The sequence below is a fragment of the Aythya ferina genome, assembly GCF_964211825.1.
Source record: "Aythya ferina genome assembly, chromosome: 14".
Classification (NCBI taxonomy): domain Eukaryota; kingdom Metazoa; phylum Chordata; class Aves; order Anseriformes; family Anatidae; genus Aythya; species Aythya ferina.
The window spans coordinates 8,860,055-8,882,243 of record NC_140312.1 but is presented as its reverse complement, the minus strand read 5'-3'; the positions used below and the strand labels follow the sequence as shown (position 1 = coordinate 8,882,243).

Genomic DNA, 22,189 nt, shown 5'->3' with positions numbered 1-22,189 from the left:
GGGGCACAGAACCGCCCCGAGCCGCCGGCCGCCGGCCCCTCGAGCCTGCGGGGAGGCCGAGGCGGCTCCGCAGCGGCTCCCGGCGGCGGCGTGGAGGGAAGGAGGGCGGGGGGGAGGTCCCGGCGCTGATGTCAGCGCGGCCGCCCCGCCCGCCGCCGCAGTGACAGCTCCGCCCGGGCCCGGCGGGGCCGAGCCGAAGGCAGCTGGGGCTGTGGCGGCGAGGGAGGGAAGGAGGGGAGGAGGAGAGGAGCTGGCCATGGCCGACGACTTCGGTTTTTTCTCCTCGTCCGAGGCTGGCGGCGCCGAGGAGGACCCGGCCGCCGCTTTCCTGGCGCAGCAGGAGAGCGAGATCGCGGGCATCGAGAACGACGAGGCCTTCGGGCCCGCCGACGGGGAGGGGGCCTCCGCCGGCACCGGGCAGGCGGCCCCGCAGGAGCCCGGTGAGAGCCGCCGGGCCCCGGCACCCCCCGGCCGCAGGGCTCCGGGAGGGGGGGAGGGGGGATCCGGGGGGGTTTGGGGGATCCCCGGGGGGGGTTTTGGGGGTCCCCGTGGGATTTTGTGGCCCCCACAGGGGTGAGGGGGGGCCCCGTGTGCCAGGCTGGAGGCCTGGGGGTGTCTGTAGGGGCTGTGCTCGGGTGCCAGGCTGGGGGCTCCTTCCCCTGAGCCCCGCGGTGTGGGGTGAGCCCTGAGCCGGGCACGGGGCGCTGAGTGAGTTAGACAATGGTCAGACAATAGATGAAGGTGCTAAGCCTCGCCTCGTGCCTCCGCGTGGCCCCCAGCCCTAAAGGAAGGGCCTTCGGTAGGTAGCAGGAGCCCCCGGGTCTCCCATCCCCATGAGGGCATCGCTGCCACGATCCTCCTGCCCCTAACGCAGGCAGGTCTGTGGGGTCCCCGTTGCTGCCCGTGTTGCGGTGGTTTCTCCTTTCCGCCCACGGGGACCTGCAGAGCCACGGCTGGCCCAGAGAGGTGCTGCTACATGCAGGCAGACACGGGCTGGGTGTAGCTGGAGCTGCAGGGTGAGCACCACGGGGACGGTGCCGGCTCGAGCTGCTCCGGAGCCACGCCGCATCTCCTAGCGCCTGCAGGCAGCCCAGGGCCTGTGCTTAAGCCTGGTCATTGCCAGGGAGAGCTCAGGGCCTGGAGGGGGCTTCTTTCAAAGCCTCCTTGCCCAGCAGCAGGGAGCTGAGCGCCCTGGGGCTCGCCTTGTGGGGTCGGTGTGCAGCTCACGGGGCTGTACCTGAGCTGTGGGTGTCTGCAGTACCTCGTCCCCAGCGCTAACCCTGCAGCTCGCTCCCCCTGGATGGGCTCCTGAGGACCCAGATGTGCGTCCCTGCCCTCCTCCCTGCTGGTGGAGCGTGCTGTGTGTCTGTGTGTCTGTCTGTCTGTCTGTGTGTGTGGCAGCTGCTGCCTTTGGCAGACCTGGGGGGGGTCAGGTTGTCTGCGTGCAGGCAGAGCACTGCCTCCCACCCTGCTCCTGGGACAGTTTCCCTAACCTTCAGATAAGATTTAAAAAAAAAAAAAACAGGCAGTGAAAACACCATAAACACACAAGATGCCCGGAATGGCTTGCCTTGGGAGGGAGGTGCTGGCTGGATCCCTCCAAGGACAGGAGCCCAGAGCTGCTGGCCCAGCGCCCTCCCACATATTCCCTACAGCAGCAGCTCGGGGGGGATTTGCAGGGCTCGGGGCTCTGACAGCAGCGTGGCAGTGCAGCACGCTGCCTGCTTCCCCTGGCTGCCCCGGGCAGGCTCTGGACCCTGCCACCTTGCTAAGCCCTAATGTAAGACCAGCGTGGGATGTTCAGCTGGTGGCCCCCACGTGTGGGGCTGTGGGGATGGGTGTGCGGGGCTGGAAATGGCACGGCCCTACCCCCCAGGAGCTGACCTCTCACTGCTTCCTGAGCACCAGCCCTTCTGGGATCACCTGCAGCTGCCAGAGCTCTGCTGATCTTTCTCTTCCCTCTTTTTTTTTTTTAATTCTAGCTGGTTTCCAGAACGGGGGAGCCACTGTCAACGGTGATGTTTTCCAGGTGAGACCCCAGCCCCTTGCTCTGGCCCCGTGGTGCTCAGGGGGGTGATGTGAGCAGGGGCACAGCTCTCTGCTGCCCGGCCCCCGGGACTGCTTGTGCTCGCCGGCCCCAGAACAGCTCCTGGCAGCCCGTGTCTGTCCTGTGATGGGTTCCTGGTGCTCTGTTCTCACCCCTGCTTGAAGGAGAAGGGCTGGTTCCACTGCCACAGCCCCTGAGGTTTGGAGTTAAGGCTTTGAGACTGGCCGAACCAGGAGCATAGCTGTGGCCTGGGTGCCGAGCCCCGCAGCATCTCATCTCCCACCAAATCCCCTTCCCCGTGGCCAGGAGTGGGTCAGGGCACCCCCTGCCTGGGTCTCAGCTCCCCGGGGAGCCCCAGGGCAGGCCATGCAGGCTGCAGGAGCTGTGCCAGCACCCTACAAACCCTTCCTTCACCCCATTTGGTGCCCAGCAGCGTGGCACGGGCATCTCCCCTGCCTAATCCTAATCATATCAGCGATGGGACAGCCTTAATGAGATCGGGGATCTGGGAGGAGAGCCCTAATCCCGTGGCTGAGCCGCGTCAGGCTGGGTGTCCCGGCCAGCGGGAGGCTTTAGGAGAGGCGCAGAGCACGGTGCTGTGCCCTGAGCTGCCCTGGGACTGAACACCGGCAGCGAGGAGCCCGGCCCCGTGCTGCCCAGGGGGGAGCTGCTGCTGAGGGCGGGCTGCTGGCATCCTGCAGGAGTCCAACGGCCCCACGGACGCCTACGCGGCCATAGCCAAGGCTGACCGGCTGACCCAGGAGCCCGAGAGCATCCGCAAGTGGAGGGAGGAGCAGAAGAAGCGCCTGGAGGAGCTGGGTGAGAGCCGAGCCCCGTGCTGGGGGCACTGGGAGCTGGAGGTCCCTTCCCTGCTGCACCCCGGGGACGCCTCGTGCCAAAAACCAGCCCTCCTCGGAGGCGGTGATGCCTTTCTGTGGGTGCTTTAGGGGGGAAAAGGGGACGGGGCGGGGGCTGCCTGCCTGACGGGAGCTGTCGCACCCCGGCCCTAGATGCTGCCTCGAAGGTGACGGAGCAGGAGTGGCGTGAGAAGGCCAAGAAGGACCTGGAGGAGTGGAACCTGCGGCAGAACGAGCAGATGGAGAAGAACCGGGCAAACAACAGGTAGGCCGAGAGGCTGAGGCAGCCAGAACTGCCCTCCTGAGGGGCCGGGGGGGCTCTGTCACCACGCTGGGGCTCAGCCCTGCAGAACCAGCACCTCGCCAGGCCCGGGGAGAGCCCCGAGGACACCGAGCAGCTCTGGTGGCCCTGCAGAGCCGCAGCAGGATCCCAGGGCCTCCTGACCACGCGTGGGGCTGGGGCTCAGCACAGCTCTGGGGGATTTTCAGGATTTCCTGGTGCCGTGGGAGGCCGCTAACCCCCTTTCTGTTTCTCTCTTTCTAACCCTCTGCCTGCCTGTCTGCTCCGCGCTCTCTCTCTGTCTGCGCCTCGGGGTAGGATCGCTGACAAAGCCTTTTACCAGCAGCCGGACGCCGATGTCATCGGCTATGTGTAGGTGCCTCCTGCAGGGTCCGGGCTCCTGCCTTTTGGTTCCGCAGCCCCCAGTCAGGGGAAAGGGGTTTTGGGGGTGGTGTCGGGCTCTGGCGAGGTCCCAGAGCATCTCCAAGGGCTGGAGGCGCAGGAGGAAAGAGGAGCTCTTGGGATTGCCCCTGTGGGGCTGGCTGTGGGGTTTGGGGCCTTCTGGGGACAGCCCCGAGGGTGGAGGGTGCTGAGCTCAGGGAACCGGGGCCGGGCTGGGTTCCTGGAGGGAAGAGAGGGTCTCCTGGGCAGGGGCTGTGCCGCTGACAGCCCTCAACATCTCCACAGGGCCTCGGAGGAAGCGTTCCTGAAGGAATCCAAGGAGGAAAGCCCAGGCTCCGAGTGGGAGAAGGTGGCCCAGCTCTGCGACTTCAACCCCAAGAGCAGCAAGCAGAGCAAGGACGTCTCGCGGATGCGCTCGGTGCTCATCTCCCTCAAACAGACGCCCCTGTCCCGCTAGTGCCGCCCGGCAGGGCCCGGCCGGGCCTTGAGGGGGGGGTCCCTGGGTCCCTGCCCTCTGCAGTCGGTGGTTGTAACTCTCCCCGTGGTTTTCCTTTTTGCTTCAGGGTGCGTCGGTCTCTTTCTACACATATTTATTACTGTGGCATTTCCCCGGGAAGCTGTTAGCAAGGGGATCCCCCAGCCCAAGCCGTGCCCGGGGCCTGACACCCCCTGGGTGCTCCCCACCTCATTTGGGGCTGTGCGTGGAGCAAACCTGCCTGCCTCGGGGGTCCCAGAGGGATCCTGGCTCCCCTCTGCCCTCCTGCGGGGTGTAGGGCAGGGCTGGGGGCTGGGGGCACAGCCCAGACCCTGCTTCACCCCACAAGACCCCGTGGGGAGCCCAGGTGATGCCACAGAGCTGGTGGGAACGGAGGAATGTGAGTGTGGGCACCCCAAAAATCAGCAGTTGTGGTGTCTTGTGCCCTGTGGTGCCGGGTGCTGGGAAGGGGGCACGGGACAGGAGTGCAGGGTGCTCCCCGCCCCTCTCCCAACGCCCCCGACTGTTGGGGTGCCAGGTTTTGGGGGCCTGGGCTCTGCTCTGCTCCTCCCCCTGCCCGGAGGAGGGCAGCTGGAGGCCGTGTGGCTGCAGGGAAGCAGGTAGGAGGTGTGGCTGCTGCGGGGCAGGGCGAGCCTCCAGCTCCCTTAACCCGGGCAGCCGCTCTCGGGCTTCTCCCCGGCCCAGTTCCCGCTGGGTTTGCGCCCCAGAGGCAGCAGGGCAGAGTGCTGCTCCCATTCCCACCCCATAAAGCCGCTTTCTCCCCTTGCTGGCGGGACTGGTGGTGCCCCCCAGCTGCGAGGGCAGCTCTGCTCGTGCTGGGAGCGGGAGCAGGCAGCACAGCACATCAATCAGCCAGCAGAGCCTCGCTGCAGAGCCCTGCTCCCCCCCTCTCCCTGCAGAGCAGCTGAATCGCCTCTGGCTGCCTCCCGGGGACCGGGAGCCCCCTGCAGCCCCGGCTGCTGCGTCCCCAGTGCTGGGCGGGGGCTTCCAGCCCTCGGGGAGCGGCGCCCACAGCTCTTCTACATCCCCTCAGCTTCGGTATCATGTGCCCGTTCGAATCACCTGTTACAATAAACCAACATCTCCAAACTGTGTGTGCTGGAAATATCAGCCAGGCAGCAGGATTTCTTCGGGGAAAGGCTTTGAGCAGGCAGTGAGGGGAAGGGGGGAGCTGCGGGGAGCAGCGTGGACTCGCCCGGCGCTGCGGTGGAGCTCACCCCTTTCCCTCAGCTGGGTCACCAAGGCATCGGGTTGCCAGCAGATGACGCGTGACGAGTGACAAAGGGAACAAATTTTACCAGGCTGGGACAGCACCGGGATGCCTGGCAGGGCCGCAGAGCCTCGGTGAGACACCCCCCTGGTGCTCCAGGAGCATAAACGCGAGAAAGAAACACCACAGCTCCAACATCGGGTTAACGAGGGGTGTATTAACCGCACTGCCAGCACCCCAGGGCCCGCGGGAGCCTCTCACTTCCTCGCCTTCATGGCCGTCACCACCATGCCCCCCAGGAGGGCCGCGAAGGTGAAGCCCTGGGCCAGGATCCGCGCCCGCATCAGCAGCTGCGAGCGGCGCGTGTGGCCTCGCTTGAAGCTGATGAGGCCGTAGGTCAGCACGCCCACGGTGCAGAGGCAGCCTGCGGGAGGAGGGCGGAGGGACAGAGTCAGCGGGGACAGGCGGTGACTGCGTGGGATGGAGCCCGGCTGCCCCCACAGCCTCCCCTGTCCCCGCCCGCCCCGTTACCCCAAGCCCTGCAGCCTCCCCCCAGCTCCAACCCCAAGCCCTGCAGCCTCCCCTCACAGCATCACCGCGGTGGGGAGAGACCTCCAGGAGCACCTCGTCCAACCCCTCAGCTAACACAACCGCAGCCTCCCCCCTCACAGCCTCCTCTGCTGACCCCAAACCCCTGCAGCCTCCCCTCACGGCCTGCCCCCCAATCCCAGCCCCTCACAGCCTCCCCCCCAGCTCTAACCCCAAACCCCTGCAGCCTCCCCCCATCCTCCCCCCAACCCTAATTCCTCACAGCCTCCCCCTCCCCACTAACCCCAAATCTCTGCAGACTCTCCTCACAGCCTCCCCCCGACCCCAGCCCCTCACAGCCCTCCCCTTGCAGCCCCCCCATTACCCCAAACCCCCGTCAGCCTCCCCCCACAGCCTCCTCTCCCAAATCTAACCCCGAACCCTCACAGCCTCCCCCTTCAGCCTCCCCCCAACCCTAATCCCTCACAGCCTCCCCCCTCACAGCCTCCTCTCCTGACCCCAAACCCCTGCAGCCTCCCCTCACAGCCTCCCCTGACCCCAAATCCCTCACAGCCTCCCCCCCAAATCTAACCCCAAATCCCCCCAGCCTTCCCCCAGCCTCCCCCAACCCTAATCCCTCACAACCTCCTCCCCTGACCCCAAATCCCCCCATCCTCCCCCCAACCCCAATCCCTGCAGCCTCCCCTACATCTCCCCACTAACCCCAACCCCCCGCAGCCTCCCCAGCCCCTTTTCAGCCTCCCCCCACCCCAATCCCTCACAGCCTCCCCCCGCAGCCCCCCCCCGTTACCCCACCCCCCTCACAGCCCCCCCTGCGGCCCCCCCTTGCCCGCAGCCCCTCACCCAGGGGCACCAGGGGGTTCTCGCGGGTCTTCCTCAGGAACTTGTCCCCGAAGCCCTCCTCGCGGAACACGGGCAGCCCGCTGGGCCCCAGCGGCGGGGGAGGCCCGGCCTCCATGGCTGCGGGCGCGGGGACGGCAGCAAGCTTGGCCCTCCCCGCCTACCGTAGCCGGTAGCCGCGGGGCACTCTGGGAGTTGTAGTCCACGGGTAGGGGAGCGGAAAGGCGGCGCCCCGCGGGCCGGACTCCATTTCCCGTGGTGCCCCGCGGCCGGGCCCGCCGCGCGGTGTGTGTGGGGTGGGGGGGGCAGCCATGCCGAAGGCCAAGGGGAAGAAGCGGCGGCAGAAATTCGCCTATGGCGTCAACCGCAAGCGGCTCTACCGCAGCGCCCGGCGCCGGGCAGCGCCACGCATCGAGTGGTGGGCGAGGGGGGGCCGGGGGGAGGGCGTGGGGGGCGTGGGGAGGGGGTTTGAGGGGGTGTGGGGGGGGTGGGGGGGCTGTGAGGGGTCGTAGGGGGGTGTGGGGGGGCTGAGGGGGTGTGGGGAGGCCGTGGGGTGGGGGTTGGGAGGGTTGGGGGGCGTTGGGGGGGACGTGGGGGGGGCTAGGGGGGTGTGGGGGGTGGGTGGGGGGCTGAGGGGGTCGGGGGTGGGGGGCTGAGGGGTGTGGGGGGGCGCTGAGGGGACGCTTGGGGGGCTGAGGGGATCGGGGTGGGGGGCTGAGGGGGTGGGGGGGGACGTGGGGGGGCGCTGAGGGGGCGCTTGGGGGGCTGAGGGGACGTGGGGTGGGGGCACGGGGGGGTGAGAGGGTGTGGAGGGGTTTGGGGGTCGTGGGAGGGTGTGAGGGGTTGTAGGGGGGTGGGGGGATTGAGGGGTGTGGGGGGTGTGGGCTGGGGGTTTGGGGGGCTTGGGGGTCCTGGGGGGGCGTGGGATGTGTGGGGAGGGGGCTGGGGGGGGACATGGGCTCTGGGGGGGGGTTGTGGGGGTGTAGGGGGGGATGTGGGCTGTGTGGGGGTGTGAGATTTGTGGGTAGGGGAGTGTGGGCTATGGGGGGGTGACCTGAGGCTGGGGGAGTGAGGGCCCTGGGAGGGGGTGGCAGTGGGCCCCTGGGGTTACTGCTCGTGGGGACACCCGCGGTGAGCCCCTGCCCGTTCCCTCCCAGCTCGCACATCCGCCATGCGTGGGACGCCACCAAGTCCGTGGCACAGAACCTGGCCGAGATGGGCCTGGCCGAGGACCCCAACAAGGCCGTGCCCATCGCCAAGAGGGGGCTGCTGGTGAGTGCGGGCGGGACGGGGAGCGGGGGCTGCCGGGGTGGCCGTCCTCATCAATATCTAAGGCATTGCCAGGGGTAACAGGGCATGGGACGAGGCTGAGGACTGGCACTCAGCCTCCCGGGACGTGCCTGAGCAGTGGGATTGGGAGCACTGCAGGCTGGCTGCGTAACAAAATACCAATACCAAAATGCCAGCCTGGCTGGCGTTGGTGGGTACAAGTGGCCTTGGGAAATGTCACGCAGGTGAAAGGGGGCTCGATGGCTGCAGGCGCTTCTCTCTGCTCAGGTGAGGAGCAGTGCTGTGCCACCTGGGCTTGCCTGTCGGCTGAGTGTGCAAAGAAAAGGCTCTGGTTAAGCCAGGGGAGATGCCGTGGTTCGTGGTGCTGTTAAGACTTCTGGGAGCAATTTGTGGGGTGAGCTGTTTTCCAAATGGCCTGTTTTTGAGTTTCTTTCTCTCTCATCCAACACAGGGAATGGAGGTGGAGGGCAGTGGGCAGGAGGAAAGGAAGAAGATTGTGCGAAAGCCCTACGTCCTGAACGGTCAGTGCTGCTTCCGTCCCCTTGGGGGCTGCCTTGCCTGCCTTAGCAGGTTTTGTGCTGAACCTTGCTGCTCTCACTGCGTTTAGGGCTCTCCCGGGGCCCCATGAGTTGTTCTGTCTCTCAGCACCGTGTTGCAGGACTGTCCTTAGTGCCTGTCCCGTGCTGGGGCAGGGAAGGTTTTTAATTCTTGCGCAGTCCTCGCTGCAGAGGTTTTAGGATGTGAGTGTGCACAGGGTGCCCCCGGCAGCAGTCAGCCAGGCTGGAGCAGAGCTGGGAGCCAGAGGAACAGCTCGACCTTCCCAGCGTGTCCTCAGCCTTGTGAATTCCCTTTCCCTCCCGTGCTGCTTTTTTGTAGTACCTGCAGCCCCAGCAGGACTCTTGTCACTGCTAAACTCGCTGGTGTCTCACACCAATGGGACAAAACTGCAATGCCCTGCTCTGAGTGCTTTAGCGGTGGTTTAGGGGCAGCAACAGCTCAGCTTCCTCCTCACCATGTGAGCTGGGGAGCAGCAGCAGCACTGACTGGGTGCCCGCAGCATGCCCAGAGAGCTCTCACACTCATTTTCCTGCCCGGGCAAGCACGGAGCTGTGCGGCAGGAGCTGTGCAGCAGGAGCTGCCTCCTTTCTGCAGGACTGGCAGGGTTTGATCATGGGAGCAGGCTGGCTGCTGCCCTTTGAGGCGCTGCTGGCATTGCTCCCCTGCCTGCCTGCATCACGGTGTCTGTCCTGTGCCTAGAGATGGAATATGAGGCCAGCCTCCCCGAGAAGAAGTCCAACACGCTCTCACGGGACCTCATCGACTACGTGCGCTACATGATTCAGAACCACGGGGAGAACTACAAGGTGAGCATCGGCTGCCCTGGAGCCAGGGGTGCCCGCAGCAGCTCGCTCCTGGCTCTTCTGTGGAGCAGGAGTCGCCAAACGTCCCCGCTCGGGTCCTGTTGTGTGGGCAGCTGATGGCTGAGGGGATGTGGTGCTTGGAAACTCATCCAGATCCGTGTCTGGCTGTGGCAGCAGCCACAGTCTGCCTGGGAGGGCCCTCAGGACGCGGCTGCCACGGCTGCTGTGCTGGTTTGGTGTTTGCTCACCGGGCTGTTCCCTGACCTGCCCTCCCCTTGTCGCAGGAAATGGCTCGCGATGAGAAGAACTACTACCAGGACACGCCCAAGCAGATCAAGAGAAAGATCAACGTGTACAAGAACTTCTATCCCGAGGAGTACAAGGCTTTCGTTGCGTCGCTCAAGCAGGAGAAGATGGATGTGCAGTGACTGCCCCTGATTTTCCCTCGGGTCTGCCTGCCAGCGCAGGCCTGGTGCCACCGTTTTATGAACGGAGAGGGCACGGCCGGGCAGGTGACGGCTGCTGCCAGGCTGTGGTTCCTGGGGCCGGGGCAGGCTGAGCTATGCAAAGCCTCTGGTGGAGGAGGAAGAACCTTCGTTAGGCAATTAAAACCTTCGTTAGACAATTATAACCAGGCACAGACGGCTCCTGGCTGCGGCTTGTGGCATTGGGACTGAATGTGCTGTGCTGCTCCCTTTCTGAGTGGGAGCCAGCGCTGCTTTTGCCTTTTTTAAATAAATTACTCTCCCATGCTGGTAGGAATGTCTCCTGTGGGCTTTCATTGCTGCTCTCGCTGGGCACAGTCCTGCTTTGAGAGCTGGTGGTGCCGACGTGCAGGACAGGCGCCAGATGTGCCGTGCTCTGCAGGGCTGGGCAGTGCTGGGGGCTCTGCCCTGTCCCTGTGAGCAGCAGGGCTGGATGTGTGTGCTCTGTGCTCCCCACAGAGCAATCTCCGGGCTGGGGACCCCTTCCCTTCCAAGGAACGAGGGCAGAGCAGAGAGATTGACCTCTTTTATTGGCAAGAGGAAGGAGCAGCCGTACAGAGGGTGTCCCAGCAGACTGGCCGGCACGTAGTCCCTTCCCCAAAGCACTCCCCAACTTCTAACAGTTTTCCAGGGCCCAGCACTGCCTGGCAGCAGCCCTCCCACCTGCAGGCACGGCTCTCTGCGGCTCCTGAGCCCTGAGGAAGGAGAACAGCAGCGGGGCAACTTCCTACCGAGCAGCAGCACATCCTCGGCCCGTGTTCATAGCAGGGCTGCGTGGTGCCTGCTTTCACCTGCTCAACAGGGCTTTATTTTAAAACAGAGGTTGAGGAAGGGCGAGCTGCGTGCAGCCCGAGTTGGTTATTCCCACAGGTGTGCTTTTTGGGCAGGAGAGCCCACGCAGCCCTCATCAGCACGGGAAAGCTGCGAGCAGGGGGTGTTTTACTCCCCTTGTTTAGGGCTCCATCAGCCACATCAGCTCCATCAGGGAGGCCAGGGGTGGTGTGAGCGGTGCTGCCTGGGTCCTTGTTGCCATCACAGCAGGACCAGGGACTTGCTCCTGCCCCCCGAGAGCTTCCTGGTGGCTGCTGCACTGCTCTGTGCCTCTTGCCTGCCCTAGGGGAGCCTGTGGGGCAGCTAGCTCAGTATTTGAGCCCCAATATCCCACAGGGCTGCGTGTAGGTGCGGGGCCCTGCCCCGTGCTGTGTTCCCTGCTCACCAGGAGGTAACGGTGCTGCTGCTGCCTCCCAAAGGAGGCTTCCCCCCTTGATTTAGGGGGGCGGCTGCCCTCTCCCCTGCTGCTCGTGTCCCCGAGGGCAGCCGCACATCAGTTCAACCCCAAACCCCGCGGAGCGCATGCCGCGGGTCCTGCCGGCGAGCCCCAGCTCCAGCAGCTCCCAGCACGTCCCAGTAGGAGCCGTTCTGGGCTCAGGACTGGGACAGCAGGCTGACCAGCAGGCTCCTGAGGTGCAGCACGCTGGTGGCCGTGCTCAGGCTGGCCCAGGTCGCGCTGGTGGGCAGGAGGAAGAGCTCCCGCTGGCCGCCCAGCGCCTGCAGCTCCAGCTCCTCCCGCAGCTCCTCCGCGCTCAGGGCGTCGCTCTTATCCTGCGGGGGGACAGGAGGAGGCTGGGGGGGGGCTGCGTGGCCCCGAGCCCGCGGGCTGGGAGCCCCACGGGTGGCTGCCATGCGTGCTGGGGGCTGCCAGGAGCCCTTTGCTGGTGGCTGGCTGGGAGTGCTTTGCTCTTGCAGGGCGGTCACTTGGATGGGGGTCAATGGGAAGCGGCCGCAGGCACACGTTTGGCTGCCTGCCTGGGCAATCTGTCACCCCTTGGGGATTTTGGACGCTGGTGCTCTCCGGGAACTCGTTAGCTGGGACATGGGGAGGCGCCCAAACGAGGACTGGCAGCCGCGCATTGGGGCAGGCTGTGGGAGACGGCCCCGCGAGCGAGGGTTTTGCAAGAGCTGGGGGATTTGGGGCGTTCAGATTTCCCCTTGGAGTCCCACAAGAGAGGCAATTTGGCCGGGAACACCCCCCGGGGAGCTGCAGGGGGGCACCCACCTGCTTGTTGGCCAGCACCACCAGCGGCAGCCGGGGCTCCTGGGCCAACAGCGCGTGCAGCTCCTGGCGGGCCGTCAGCAGGCGAGCCCTGTCCACGGAGTCCACCACGAAGACCAGCACGTGGGCCCCGCTCAGGTAATGGGACCAGTACGCTCGCAGGTTCTGGCTGCCGCCGACTGCGAGAAACGGGTAGGATCAGTGCCAGTACGTAGGGGCGAGTAGGGTGGCTGTGTCCCCTGCGTCCCCGCAGCCTTCCCCCGGGGAAAACAGGGAGCCTTACCCTCCAGCAGGTCCATCTCCAGCCCCTCGACCTGCAGCTGGGCAGAGTTGAAGCCCAGGGTGGGGGGGATGCGTTTCCTGGCCGTCTGGCTGCAGATGTAGTGCAGGACGCTGCTCTTCCCCGCTCCGTCCAGCCCCAGCACCAGCACCTGCTTCCACTCCACCTGGGGGGCAGCGGCACAGGGGGGCTGCTTTAGGGGCTGGCTTGAAACAAGGGGCTCCCCCCAGCCCCCCATGCCCCCATTCCCAGCCAGGGGTGTCCATACAGCTCCCTTGCTCAGCTGGGAGTGCCGGGGGGGTCCCGGTGCTTCCCCCCACCCTACACACCCTTCTCCAGCTGGGTGGGCTCCGAGGGGGCTTCGGACACCCCAGGGTGGGAGGTGGAGGTGTCCTGGGGAACACCCTGAGGGAACCCAGACCCCGTGCACCTTCCCCACCCTGCTGGGCTCAGCACTTCGGGATCTCCCTGCTCCTTCCCCATCCTCGGGGGGGATCCCGGTGGGCGACCGTCCCCGCTGCTCGTCCTCACCGTGCTGCCGGGGGGGGCTCGGTCCCGCAGCTCCTTCACCTCCCGCTCCCACCAGCTGTCCCAGCTGGCTCCCAGCTCGGTGTCGCGGAAGTAGAGCTTCCAGGCGATGAAGAGGAGGGAGCCCAGCGCGACCACGGCGGCTCCCAAAGCCAAGGTCAGGTCGCGGAGAGCTCTGGGGGGAGCCATGCGGCGCCGTGCGGCCCAGATGTGCAACCTGCCGGCCCTGCAACCTGCCAGATGTGCAACCCCGCCACCACCGCCGTGACGTCCGCCCCCAGCGTCACCGCCGAGCTTAAAGGGGAACGATGGGAGCCCGCCGGTGGGGTGGGTGGGGGGACTGGGAGGGTTGGGAGAGGGTCCCGGGGTGGGTGGGTGGGTGGTGGGGGGATGGAGGGAGGGAAGAGGGAGGAGGGAGGGATGGCGGGGAGGTGAAAGGGGGCACGGGGAGATGGGGAGATTGGGAGGAGGAGGGTGGGAGGTGATGGTGTGGCTGATGTTGGAGCTGCTCCGAGCTGCCCCCAGCCCCACAGCGGGTCTGGCAGCCTGGTACGCTGTGCCCATATTGCCCAGCACCGTGTCGTCTGCCCTCGGGCTGCTTTGTCCCGCTAAAAACACACAGCACGCGATGGCCCCGGGACAGCCCAGCTGCAGGCAGCCGTGTGCCCTCATCCTATGCCAGATCCCAGCCATGGGGTGGCTGCAGTGGGATGGCAGGAGACCCCCAACCCCGCTGAGATGGGGGGACGTGGACATGGCCTGAGAGGTGCTGCTGGTGGAGGTGGCACGGAGCGGGGCAGGGGATGGCGGCGGGTGGCAGGGCAGCACCCACAGCAGGGCTGTGCAGGCGGTGAGGGCTGGGGGGGGACATGGGGGGGCATGGGGGACATAGGGGGCATGGGGGACATGATGGAGCAGCCCCATGTCTCCCCCACCCCCTGCAGCATCCTCGAGCCTCATCCCAGCCCCAGCACCTCCAGCAGTGCCCACCCACAGCCCCTCATAGCCCCTCATCGCCCCCATCCCCTCATACCCCCCAATCCCCCATATCCCCCCATACCCACCCCCATACCCCACGCACCCCACAGAACTACAACTCCCAGCACCCCCCGCGCCTCCCGCCGCGCACCGCCCGCCTATAAAACCCCTCCCGGCGGGAGGCGGCGCCATTTGCCCGGCGCCTCAGGCGGCGCCGCTTCCTCCCCCGCCATGCCGCCGCCCTCCCCGCCGCCCCGGGCCCGGTAACGGCTCCTCCGCCACCACCACCACCACCATGAGCTCCCGGCCACCGGCCGCTCCCGGTAAGCCTCTCCCCGTCCCCACGTTCCCCGGAGGTCCGGGTTGGCGGCGGCGCTGAGCCCCGGTGCGTGTGTTGGCAGCGCTGGAGCGGGGCGGCGGGGCCGTGGCCGGGAAGATGTCGCTGCCCCTCGGGGTGCCCCGGCGGGCCTTCAGCTACGACGACGCCCTGGAGGACACGGCCCCCATGACGCCGCCGCCCGCCGACCTGTGCGCCGGGGTGCTGTGGAAGCAGCCCGTCATCCCCGAGCGCAAGTACCAGGAGCTCTCGAAGGTATGGAGTTTCGCTGGAAATCTCCCTAAAAAGCAGGCCCGGGGCGCCCGGTTTCACTAAAAAAACCCTAAAACTACCTTTCGGGCATTAATAAGGTGGAATTAAGCCCCTGTGGGGGTGCTTCAGTGGCAGAGCAGCTCTTAGGGGCTGTTCCTTAGTCGTGAAGCTCCTTGCTCTTGAATGGAACTGAATAGCCATGAGCCTAGCCTCTGCTTTTCATCTCTTCCTTTAAAATGTTCTTTTTTTTGTGTGTGTGTGTGGAAAAAACCCTGAAGTTGTGGTTTGGCACAAAAAGTAAACTGTCCAGTCATGGAACAGTAACCTCAGTGTTAGGGGGAGGAGGTCAGTGCTTCACTGGAGTTGTTATTTTGGAGCGTTTGCTGCCCGGCTGCTAGGACCTTGCAGCCAGTGGTAGCTCTGTAAGCGTGAAGTGCTTCCAGTAAGGCACTGGAAACATAAGGAATGAGGTGAGGGAGAGCTAATCAGCAGCCTTTCATCTGTGAGACTGTCGTTTTGCAAACAGCTGATGCTTCTGAGCTGTCTGTGGAGAAGTTCTGCCTGCCTGACCTTGCAGTCCAGCGTGCGGCTGTGCGAATTGCCGTGGATGTGTTCTAGCTTTGTTCCTATTGACCTTTTTGAACTTAAACTTAATGACTTGTTGGCTCTGAGCCCAGCGTGTTTTCAAATGTTGAATGAAAGTTGCTTGCTCATTACTAAGAATAAGGTTCAGGCGATAAGTGTTCCTGGGTTGTGGATAGAACAGCGTTTTTTTTCCATGGGATAAAGTCTTGCTGCTAGTGCAACTCGGCCTTGTTTCATTGGGGTAGTTGAGATGTGTCGTGACGAAGAGCTGAGGTACTTTCTCACCATAACCTACACCTTCTTCTGCACAGGTGGAGGAGGGGGATGCTCATGTGAATGCACCTGTCATAACTCCTTCATCATCCACCGAAAGTGTCAACAAGGTACCTGTGGTAAAGGCCAAGGCCACTCATATCATCATGAACTCTCTCATCACAAGTAAGAGCTCAGCTTTCTGTAAGATCTCTGCTTTCTGTAGTTTGGTGGCTGATGGGTGTGGGCACGGGAGTGTGGTCCGGCTTGGTAGTGCCTCGAGGTAACTGTAAGTGTTCCTGGATGGTCTGTGCATTCAGAGAAACTCTGTTTTTAATCAACACAGTCATTAGAGGACGTTTCTAGAAGGAAGCAGGGAATTAGGGGATAGGCCACCTTACAGCCTCCGTGTTTCCTGGCGCAGGAGTTGAGCAGTGAGGGGGAGTGCAGGGAATGTGCTGTGCTGATAGGGCGCTGCAGTCCACGCCGCCTTACGCTGGAGCTCAGAGGCTGCTGCTGGGTGTTTGCTCATTAACTTGGCATTTCTTGCTGTTAGGTAGAGTTCTGCAATTACCTGAAGTTGTGTGGACAGGTGATGTGCTGAGCTAATGGAGCACTTCATGGCATTTATGGTAACAGCAGCAGGTGTCTCGCTAACAGCCAGATTTAAAAAAACAAACCTCATGAATCATGAAGCTTTAAAATGAAATTGGGCCAGTTATGTTTGCACAGAGAACGTGTTCATTTGCAGCAAGGGAAATTAAATGTGTTACTCTGTGCCTGCTGCCTCTTCTTTTAACAGCTGGGATTCATTTTTTTCCTACAAGCAATGTTGCTAAAGACCCCTAGGTAGGTTTTAGGCCAGTGTTTTGGAATAGCTTTATGCTTGTTCCTTGTTGTGGCTCAAAAATGACCAGCATATTGGAAGGTGCCATGCAGGAGTAGGGACTTCCTGCTGGAAAGGAGCTTTTGTTTTAGTACAATGATAAAATAACTACCTAGATAAAAGCATGATGGCCTAAAAATGCTCTAATGCAGTAAGAAGTCAGGAACTCTGAATTGCTCCTCCCAGGAGAGAAGTTCAGATGCAAATTGGAAATAGACAAAAGCCTTCTAGATCTCTTGTACAATGCACTATCACTGCAAATAACTTTAACATTAAAATGGAGGTTCTTTTTTAAAAAAAGACAATAACTTTTTGTGTACTAATTCCTTTTAACTTTGATTCACTAGCCAACCTAAGAACAATTTCCTATGCTGATAGTAAAAAGGTGCTCGCTTCAAGAACTGAACTTGATATCAATCTATTGGCTGGTGGCCCTGTGGTTGGCTGAAGTAACTTATTTTACCTAAGCTAGAATTGCTGTGGGAGTCTTTACCACCTGCTCTGCAAGGCTGTGACTGTCAGATCAGCTGGTGTGGGCAGTCTTTCAGAAATCTTACTCTTTCATTGGCAAAAAAGTTGAAAAATCAAGGGGGGCACTTAAAATATCCAGCTTGTTGTGGGGTCTTCTGGACTTGGGAAATTGTAATTAGAAGTGATGCAGCTTGTTGGATTAAACGTGTTTAAATACAAGTGTTACATCTGCAACGCATCCTGTGATTTGGGACAAAGCACTGCCTATCTGACTCGCTTAGCCCCGTGACTCAGGATAGCCTCCTGGTCAGAACAGCTCCTTAGTTTCATCTTGCAGCCTCTGTCAACTCGTCACAGTAGGTATGAACGATGAAGTTACCTGTGGTCACTCGAGTTGCTTTTTCTAGAACTGCTTGTGGCGGCTCTTTTGTGTGAACGTGTGCTCTTGTCCATTCCAGAGCAGACTCAGGAGAGCATTCAGCGCTTTGAGCAGCAGGCAGGGCTGCGAGAAGCTGGCTACACTCCCCACAAAGGCCTCACCACAGAGGAGACCAAGTATCACCGAGTGGCTGAGGCAGTGCATGTAAGACTTCTTTTCCTTGTGTGTTTTTTTTTTGTTGGTTGTGTACTAGCCTGACACCTGTCTGACATAACTTTGGGAGCGTGTTGCTGGGACTATTTAAACTGCTTACTCTGAAGGTGTTTAGTGTATTGTGTAAAAAGATTACCCACCTATGTTAAACTTGCTGTTGGCCTGTATAGTTTTGAAACAGTTTGTTTGAAAACTGCAATATTGCCCAGTCACTTCCAGCTGGGGACATCTCTGTACAGAGCCTAGCTTCTTGCTGTACCTCCCAGAGGTGCCCTGCAGTGAACATTAAGTGTTTGTCCCAGCGTTATCTCTCCGGGGATAGCTGACATGAAATGCCAGCCTTCTGGGTATTGAGGGCAGAGCTTGGCATCCATTCTCTCTGCAAACGCTTGTCTCTGTTGTGGTTTTTCTGTTCAAGAACTGGAAGAGACTTGCCAACTCACATATTTTTAAAGAAAGTATAATTTGAAGTTCAATATATTTTTATGTGCAAATGCAATTTTGAAGGAGCTCAGCTGTTTGGTAAGTGGATGAGGCACTCCCAGATCTTACTGTGCTGAGCAACACTAATCTGAGGGTAGGGCAGAGAAGGCCTTTGACACCTGAAATAAACATGCTTGGTGAGTTTTGGCCTTCAGTCTTATCCCTGAATCCAAGTAACTTCTCCAATTTTAAAGGTCCTGTTTACATTTTCCAGCTTGATGCTTATTTTGATGATCTTGAATTACCCTCATCTCTTCCAATGCTACTTTTCCATAGCATTAAGATGCCAAGTGCAGAAGGTACTTATCAGGTGTTTGTGGTGGTTAAGTGTTGAACGGACTGAACTTAGAACTCTACTCGCTGCTGCCTTAGTGATGCCAAGCCTCATTTGAGTCCTGTAATGAATCCAGGAACTCCTGGTGCACTGGGACAGCAGTGCTGAAGCTCTGGACCTTTGTTTTGACTTTGTACTGAGCTAACTTTGCAGTACAAATCAGCAGCCTCCGAATAAGCACTGTTCTAGTTGGGTTACCTATTCCTTGAAACAAGCCAGAACTAGATTACTTGTAAACCACGCGTTTCTAACGTTAAAAGTTAGAAAATGAAATCGGGCTTGCTTCTTACTGGAAATAAAGACAAAGGTCTCCAGCCAACATGTTTCTGGTGAGCTCAGCTGCCCACAGTGATCTTGCAGTTGGATTTCAATAGCGAGCCTTCCAGGCGTACCCTTGCAAGGTCAAAGTTTCAGCAGCAGCGTCAGTGAGTTGTGTTGGTGTGGCTTGGATAACCACAGGCAATGTTTTGAGAAGGTGCCTGTGCAGTCAGCGTTTGAACTATAACTGTCCTTCAAGTGACTTCTTTCAAGTTCTGTTTGTACAGAATGGCTTGTAATCGCCTGGGTCACACGCACCCAGCTCCTGATTGCTGTGTGACTGGACGTATTCTTCACATGCAGTCCAAATTGTTGTTCTAGTGCAGTGCTTTCACCTTGTTTGTGAATTACTTCTCAGTGTCTCATGCTCCTAGGCTTTTGCGCAAGGCCTTGTCTCACCTTTGTTAGAGAACTTGTGGGACTGAAGCCTCTGCTCTGAGCAGTGCTCCAGACACACGGCTGCTGTGGCACTTGGACTTGTCACCACGCAGCCAGCAGTTCAGCCAGCACTGGAGGCAACCTTCCTGGGAGCGCTGGTATTTCAGCAGTGTGCTGCTGTTGAGCAGTGACTGACCTGCAGTGAGCTACGTGGTTTTCTTCCATTAGCTTGGAGGGTGTCCACTTGCATGAGCATAGTGATGAAATGTTTGTATGCGACCTGGAAAGAAGCTTAAGGGGTGTATGCAAGTATTGTAATACTGAGTATAACTAGGTTAAAATAACACTTAAAATCCCTTGTCTGTGATACAAACAGTTGTCCAGTTTTGACAGTAAAACTGGCTGCATTCCATATGCCTTGTACTTAAGGTCTGTTGCTTGTGTTTCTCTTGCCTTTCCCAACAGAAGCTAAAAATGCAGAGTGGAGAAATGACAAAAGACGACAAACAGACTTCTTCTGCTCAGTCCACTCCAAGCAGCACTCCCCACTCCTCTCCCAAGCATAAAAACAGGTACCCTGCCCCTGGCAGATCACTGCCTCTGTGGTTTCCTGCAGGCTGCTGAGGTGGGATGTGCTGCAAATATCCCCTTTACGCTGTGAGGGACTCTCTGAGGGGTGGAGCTCAGGGACTGCTGTGGATTTGCATCAGAACCAAATATATTGGAAGCTTATGGGACTTCTGTCAAATCAAGGCAAATTCAAGGCAAATCTGTTAAGATCTTTCAGGTTTTCCCTGGTAACTACATGTAAAGTTTCTGGTGCGGTGGGGCCCACCTGAAGTGGTGTCTTTTCATACATCCTGGTAATTTTTTTTCCATAGGAGTTGGTTCAGTCAGGGATCCTCTGCTTCTATCACTGGCCCAGACTTTGTTGCCATGGAAGCTGGTGGGGACAGATTGCCATCTGAAAGATGGAGTTTTTTTGGACCCAAAGCCATCCAGAAATCCACCAACGATCCAGGTATGTCCTCTAAAATCTCCTGCATTGCAGGAGGTGGGGAGAACTGTTAAACAGCAAAAATGCCAGCTGTTTCTGTTCACCTTGGGGGAGTGTGTGCTACTCGTATTGTTTCTGTGCCAAACAGGGTGGTACTGGCAGGAGTGGAGAAAGGACTTGGCTAGTTTTCCTAGCCCTTACTTGCTGGGATTTTTATTTTTTTACCAGGAGGATTTACCATCCAATCCTATAAGGGTGCCCAGAAGCCATCCCCAATGGAGCTGATGCGTGCTCAGGCTACTAGAATGTCAGAGGATCCGGTCACCTTCAAGCCACCCAAAATGGACGTTCCAGTCACAGAAGGGAGGAAACAATCTCCGCGTTCCCATAACATCAAACCGCGGGATCTGAATGTGCTCACTCCAACTGGGTTCTAGGAAAAGTGCTGCTGGTATCCCCAGTACCTACCTACAAGGTGTCCCTGTGCCATTGTGCTGCAGTAAAATAGGAATGTCTCCCTTCCAGCTCCTCATCTCGGAAAAGGAAATAGCTGTGACTGTCCTCCTAATGCCAGCCTTGAATCAGGCCTGGAAAAACTCCTGCACTCGTGCTAAATGATTGCAAACCATCTTCTCTGCTGTGCTGCACCAGCTCTGTCTGCTAGGCTGCACTGCGAGACACGCTTCCCGGTATGCTGTGCTAAAGTAAAACCTTGAGCCACGTCCTGTGGGAGAGGACTGCGTGGGCGTGCAGATAGGCTGGCGTGTCTGCGTGTGGTCTGGCTGGCTTGTCCTGCTCAGTGTTGAGGTACCCTCAGGAGGACTGGTTCTGTCACGTACAGACCAGCAGAAAATGATGAAAACAAGCAAGGAGCAAAAGCTGGACCGTTAGCTGCCAGGAGGGAAGAAAACTGCTCTGGGAACGTGGTAGGTCAGCTTTAAACGTGCAGCTCCCTTACTGTCTGCTGTGACCTTATAGTTCAGCGTCTAGTAACTTGCTTCTTCCTGGGCTAACTTCAAAGGAAGAACGTAGCCCTGCCTGTTATAAGATACTCTTGTTATAAAGGTAGGGGAAGGATCTAACGAGGCTTGGTGGTAATGAGAGAACTGCTTCTCTCCTAGCTCTCCGGGTTCCTCCAGAAATGGTAGAAATGACCAGAGCTGGTGTGGCTTGAACCAAGTAAATCCTCTTTTCTTTCTGCAAAGCAACGCTGTCTAGGCTCGTCCTAGACAGGCGTGCAGTAGTTCTGGCACTCCGGTTGCTGCTTCATTGGTTTTCTGGCATCTTGTGTGAATCATGCAGAAGTGTACTGGGCACCAGTGGCACTTCTCAAAAGGGTCTTTTGTTTCATCAGCATTAAACAGATTTTGCAGGGCTGGGGGAAGACTAAGTGGAAGATAAGGCTAAACGTTCCTCCTCCGTGCTGTGACACAGTGACGTGTAGTTTTTTTGGCCTAGTTTTTACCAGTTACTGCAAACAGTTAACACTTGCTTTCATGAAAAGTGGAAGAACCTCCTAGCTGCCATCTAATCCTTTGATCTGTAGACAGCGCTGCTGTGTAATTGTCACCCGTCCTGTGGCAATCAGGACTCTTCTTGATCTCGTGATTGTGCTGCGGAGCTCCCTCAGCCAGAAGACAGCTCTGTGGTGCTGAGGTGGGAGTGGCAGCCTCACATCTGTCGTTAGAAGCTTTTCTGTTACAAGGACTTTTTACAGAGGTGACTTCAGGTTGTGGTCTGGAGCTTCTGCCTGCTCCAACTGTTCAGGAACTGGCTCACTTGGTTAGCTGCCCTCTGAGGAATATGTTCTGTGGCTCTGCTTCATCTCAAGCTTCAGCAGCACTGCCAGCGGTGTTAGGTTGAAAGCCTCCCACCCAGCCGAGCAGTTACCGCTGTCACCAGTCATCTGCACCTTGATGATCAGAATCTCTCGTTTGACATTAATTTATTGTCTGTATTCATGTCTTAAATGTGTATGATTTTTGTTACAAGAAAATAAAACCCTTGTGAATGGAGGTCCTTGGTTTTTAGTGTTGGTAAAGCACCTGTGGAAGAAATGTGGGGCTGTGCAGTGCCTACCAGGCTGCTTGCTGCTGGCCAACAAGCGTGGGGCCAAGGTTCTGCCTACGAAGGCTGAGAGCACTCATTGTGGCAAATACTTGCTGTGTAAAACTCCCCTTTGACAGGAAGACCAGGTTTAAAGCCACATTAAGTCCTGTTTTAGGCCTTTTGCTGATGAAACCTTGTAGTTTCTTGAGCTGTTCAGATGAATGTTTGCACCTGGACCAAGGAGCTGGGCACAGATGTGGGAACCAGGCTGGTGTTTGCCTAGTGATGCCCAGCTCCTGGCTTTGCCTTCCTCCTTTGGGTTTGAGTGCTCCTGATAGAGCACACAGTTCTGGGTGTTGGGCATGACTGAGCTGAACACTGCCTTGTTTTTCTTTGAACGTTTGCAGAGCTGAAAGTGGTGGAATGGATCCTGAAGCACCTACATGCTCTTGTACTGTCTGCTGCTGCAGGTCCTGGTTACATCTCAGTTTAGTTCCAAAGGCTGCTGTTAAGGGGTGGTCTCTTGGTGGGATGCTCTCATTCTGCTTGCTGTATCCTGCTCAGGTTTTGTTCCTGGGATATGATCAAAGTATCAGAAA

The 22,189-nt window shown here is 59.5% G+C and overlaps 5 protein-coding genes across 6 annotated transcripts; 3 read left to right on the top strand and 2 right to left on the bottom strand.

Annotated features, from left to right (window-relative positions):
• The first annotated feature begins 111 nt into the window (after nt 1–111).
• Nucleotides 112–5,171, top strand: CLTB (clathrin light chain B). Of its 2 annotated transcripts, XM_084536088.1 has the most exons (6): nt 112–440; nt 1,983–2,029; nt 2,749–2,866; nt 3,058–3,169; nt 3,503–3,556; nt 3,872–5,171. In XM_084536088.1, exons 1-6 carry the CDS (start codon nt 257–259, stop codon nt 4,041–4,043), a joined length of 687 nt encoding a protein of 228 aa, XP_084392214.1. In that variant the 5' UTR covers nt 112–256; the 3' UTR covers nt 4,044–5,171. The 2 variants fall into 2 exon arrangements, with proteins under 2 accessions (XP_084392214.1, XP_084392215.1); XM_084536089.1 differs by lacking the exon at nt 3,503–3,556.
• Nucleotides 5,172–5,492: 321 nt separating this feature from the next.
• Nucleotides 5,493–6,879, bottom strand: HIGD2A (HIG1 hypoxia inducible domain family member 2A). The gene is made up of 2 exons (XM_084536100.1): nt 6,685–6,879; nt 5,493–5,716 (listed from the first exon to the last, which is right to left on the bottom strand). Exons 1-2 carry the CDS (start codon nt 6,797–6,799, stop codon nt 5,550–5,552), a joined length of 282 nt encoding a protein of 93 aa, XP_084392226.1. The 5' UTR covers nt 6,800–6,879; the 3' UTR covers nt 5,493–5,549.
• Nucleotides 6,880–6,904: 25 nt separating this feature from the next.
• On the top strand, nt 6,905–10,090 carry NOP16 (NOP16 nucleolar protein). Its single transcript, XM_084536096.1, has 5 exons — nt 6,905–7,099; nt 7,839–7,953; nt 8,423–8,492; nt 9,229–9,335; nt 9,617–10,090. Exons 1-5 carry the CDS (start codon nt 6,993–6,995, stop codon nt 9,758–9,760), a joined length of 543 nt encoding a protein of 180 aa, XP_084392222.1. The 5' UTR covers nt 6,905–6,992; the 3' UTR covers nt 9,761–10,090.
• A 240-nt stretch (nt 10,091–10,330) lies between these two features.
• On the bottom strand, nt 10,331–12,953 carry ARL10 (ARF like GTPase 10). The gene is made up of 4 exons (XM_084536087.1): nt 12,682–12,953; nt 12,154–12,316; nt 11,874–12,049; nt 10,331–11,419 (listed from the first exon to the last, which is right to left on the bottom strand). The coding sequence occupies exons 1-4, from the start codon at nt 12,865–12,867 to the stop codon at nt 11,243–11,245; spliced, it is 702 nt and encodes a 233-aa protein (XP_084392213.1). The 5' UTR covers nt 12,868–12,953; the 3' UTR covers nt 10,331–11,242.
• Nucleotides 12,954–13,843: 890 nt separating this feature from the next.
• On the top strand, nt 13,844–21,556 carry KIAA1191. The gene is made up of 7 exons (XM_084536086.1): nt 13,844–13,979; nt 14,058–14,248; nt 15,142–15,268; nt 16,898–17,022; nt 19,010–19,116; nt 19,426–19,565; nt 19,770–21,556. The coding sequence occupies exons 1-7, from the start codon at nt 13,952–13,954 to the stop codon at nt 19,976–19,978; spliced, it is 927 nt and encodes a 308-aa protein (XP_084392212.1). The 5' UTR covers nt 13,844–13,951; the 3' UTR covers nt 19,979–21,556.
• The last annotated feature ends 633 nt before the right edge of the window (nt 21,557–22,189 follow it).

Coding starts and splice junctions, on each gene's coding strand:
- CLTB (XM_084536088.1), top strand. CDS start 257: ATGGCCGACGACTTCGGTTTTTTCTCCTCGTCCGAGGCTGGCGGCGCC. Junction 441..1,982: donor GGCGGCCCCGCAGGAGCCCG/GTGAGAGCCGCC, acceptor TTTTAATTCTAG/CTGGTTTCCAGAACGGGGGA. Junction 2,030..2,748: donor TCAACGGTGATGTTTTCCAG/GTGAGACCCCAG, acceptor GGCATCCTGCAG/GAGTCCAACGGCCCCACGGA.
- HIGD2A (XM_084536100.1), bottom strand. CDS start 6,799: ATGGAGGCCGGGCCTCCCCCGCCGCTGGGGCCCAGCGGGCTGCCCGTG. Junction 5,717..6,684: donor GAACCCCCTGGTGCCCCTGG/GTGAGGGGCTGC, acceptor CTCCTCCCGCAG/GCTGCCTCTGCACCGTGGGC.
- NOP16 (XM_084536096.1), top strand. CDS start 6,993: ATGCCGAAGGCCAAGGGGAAGAAGCGGCGGCAGAAATTCGCCTATGGC. Junction 7,954..8,422: donor TCGCCAAGAGGGGGCTGCTG/GTGAGTGCGGGC, acceptor CATCCAACACAG/GGAATGGAGGTGGAGGGCAG. Junction 9,336..9,616: donor ACCACGGGGAGAACTACAAG/GTGAGCATCGGC, acceptor CCCTTGTCGCAG/GAAATGGCTCGCGATGAGAA.
- ARL10 (XM_084536087.1), bottom strand. CDS start 12,867: ATGGCTCCCCCCAGAGCTCTCCGCGACCTGACCTTGGCTTTGGGAGCC. Junction 12,317..12,681: donor GAGCCCCCCCCGGCAGCACG/GTGAGGACGAGC, acceptor GCTGCCCCCCAG/GTGGAGTGGAAGCAGGTGCT. Junction 12,050..12,153: donor GGAGATGGACCTGCTGGAGG/GTAAGGCTCCCT, acceptor CGTTTCTCGCAG/TCGGCGGCAGCCAGAACCTG.
- KIAA1191 (XM_084536086.1), top strand. CDS start 13,952: ATGAGCTCCCGGCCACCGGCCGCTCCCG. Junction 14,249..15,141: donor AGTACCAGGAGCTCTCGAAG/GTATGGAGTTTC, acceptor TCTTCTGCACAG/GTGGAGGAGGGGGATGCTCA. Junction 19,117..19,425: donor TCTCCCAAGCATAAAAACAG/GTACCCTGCCCC, acceptor TTTTTTCCATAG/GAGTTGGTTCAGTCAGGGAT.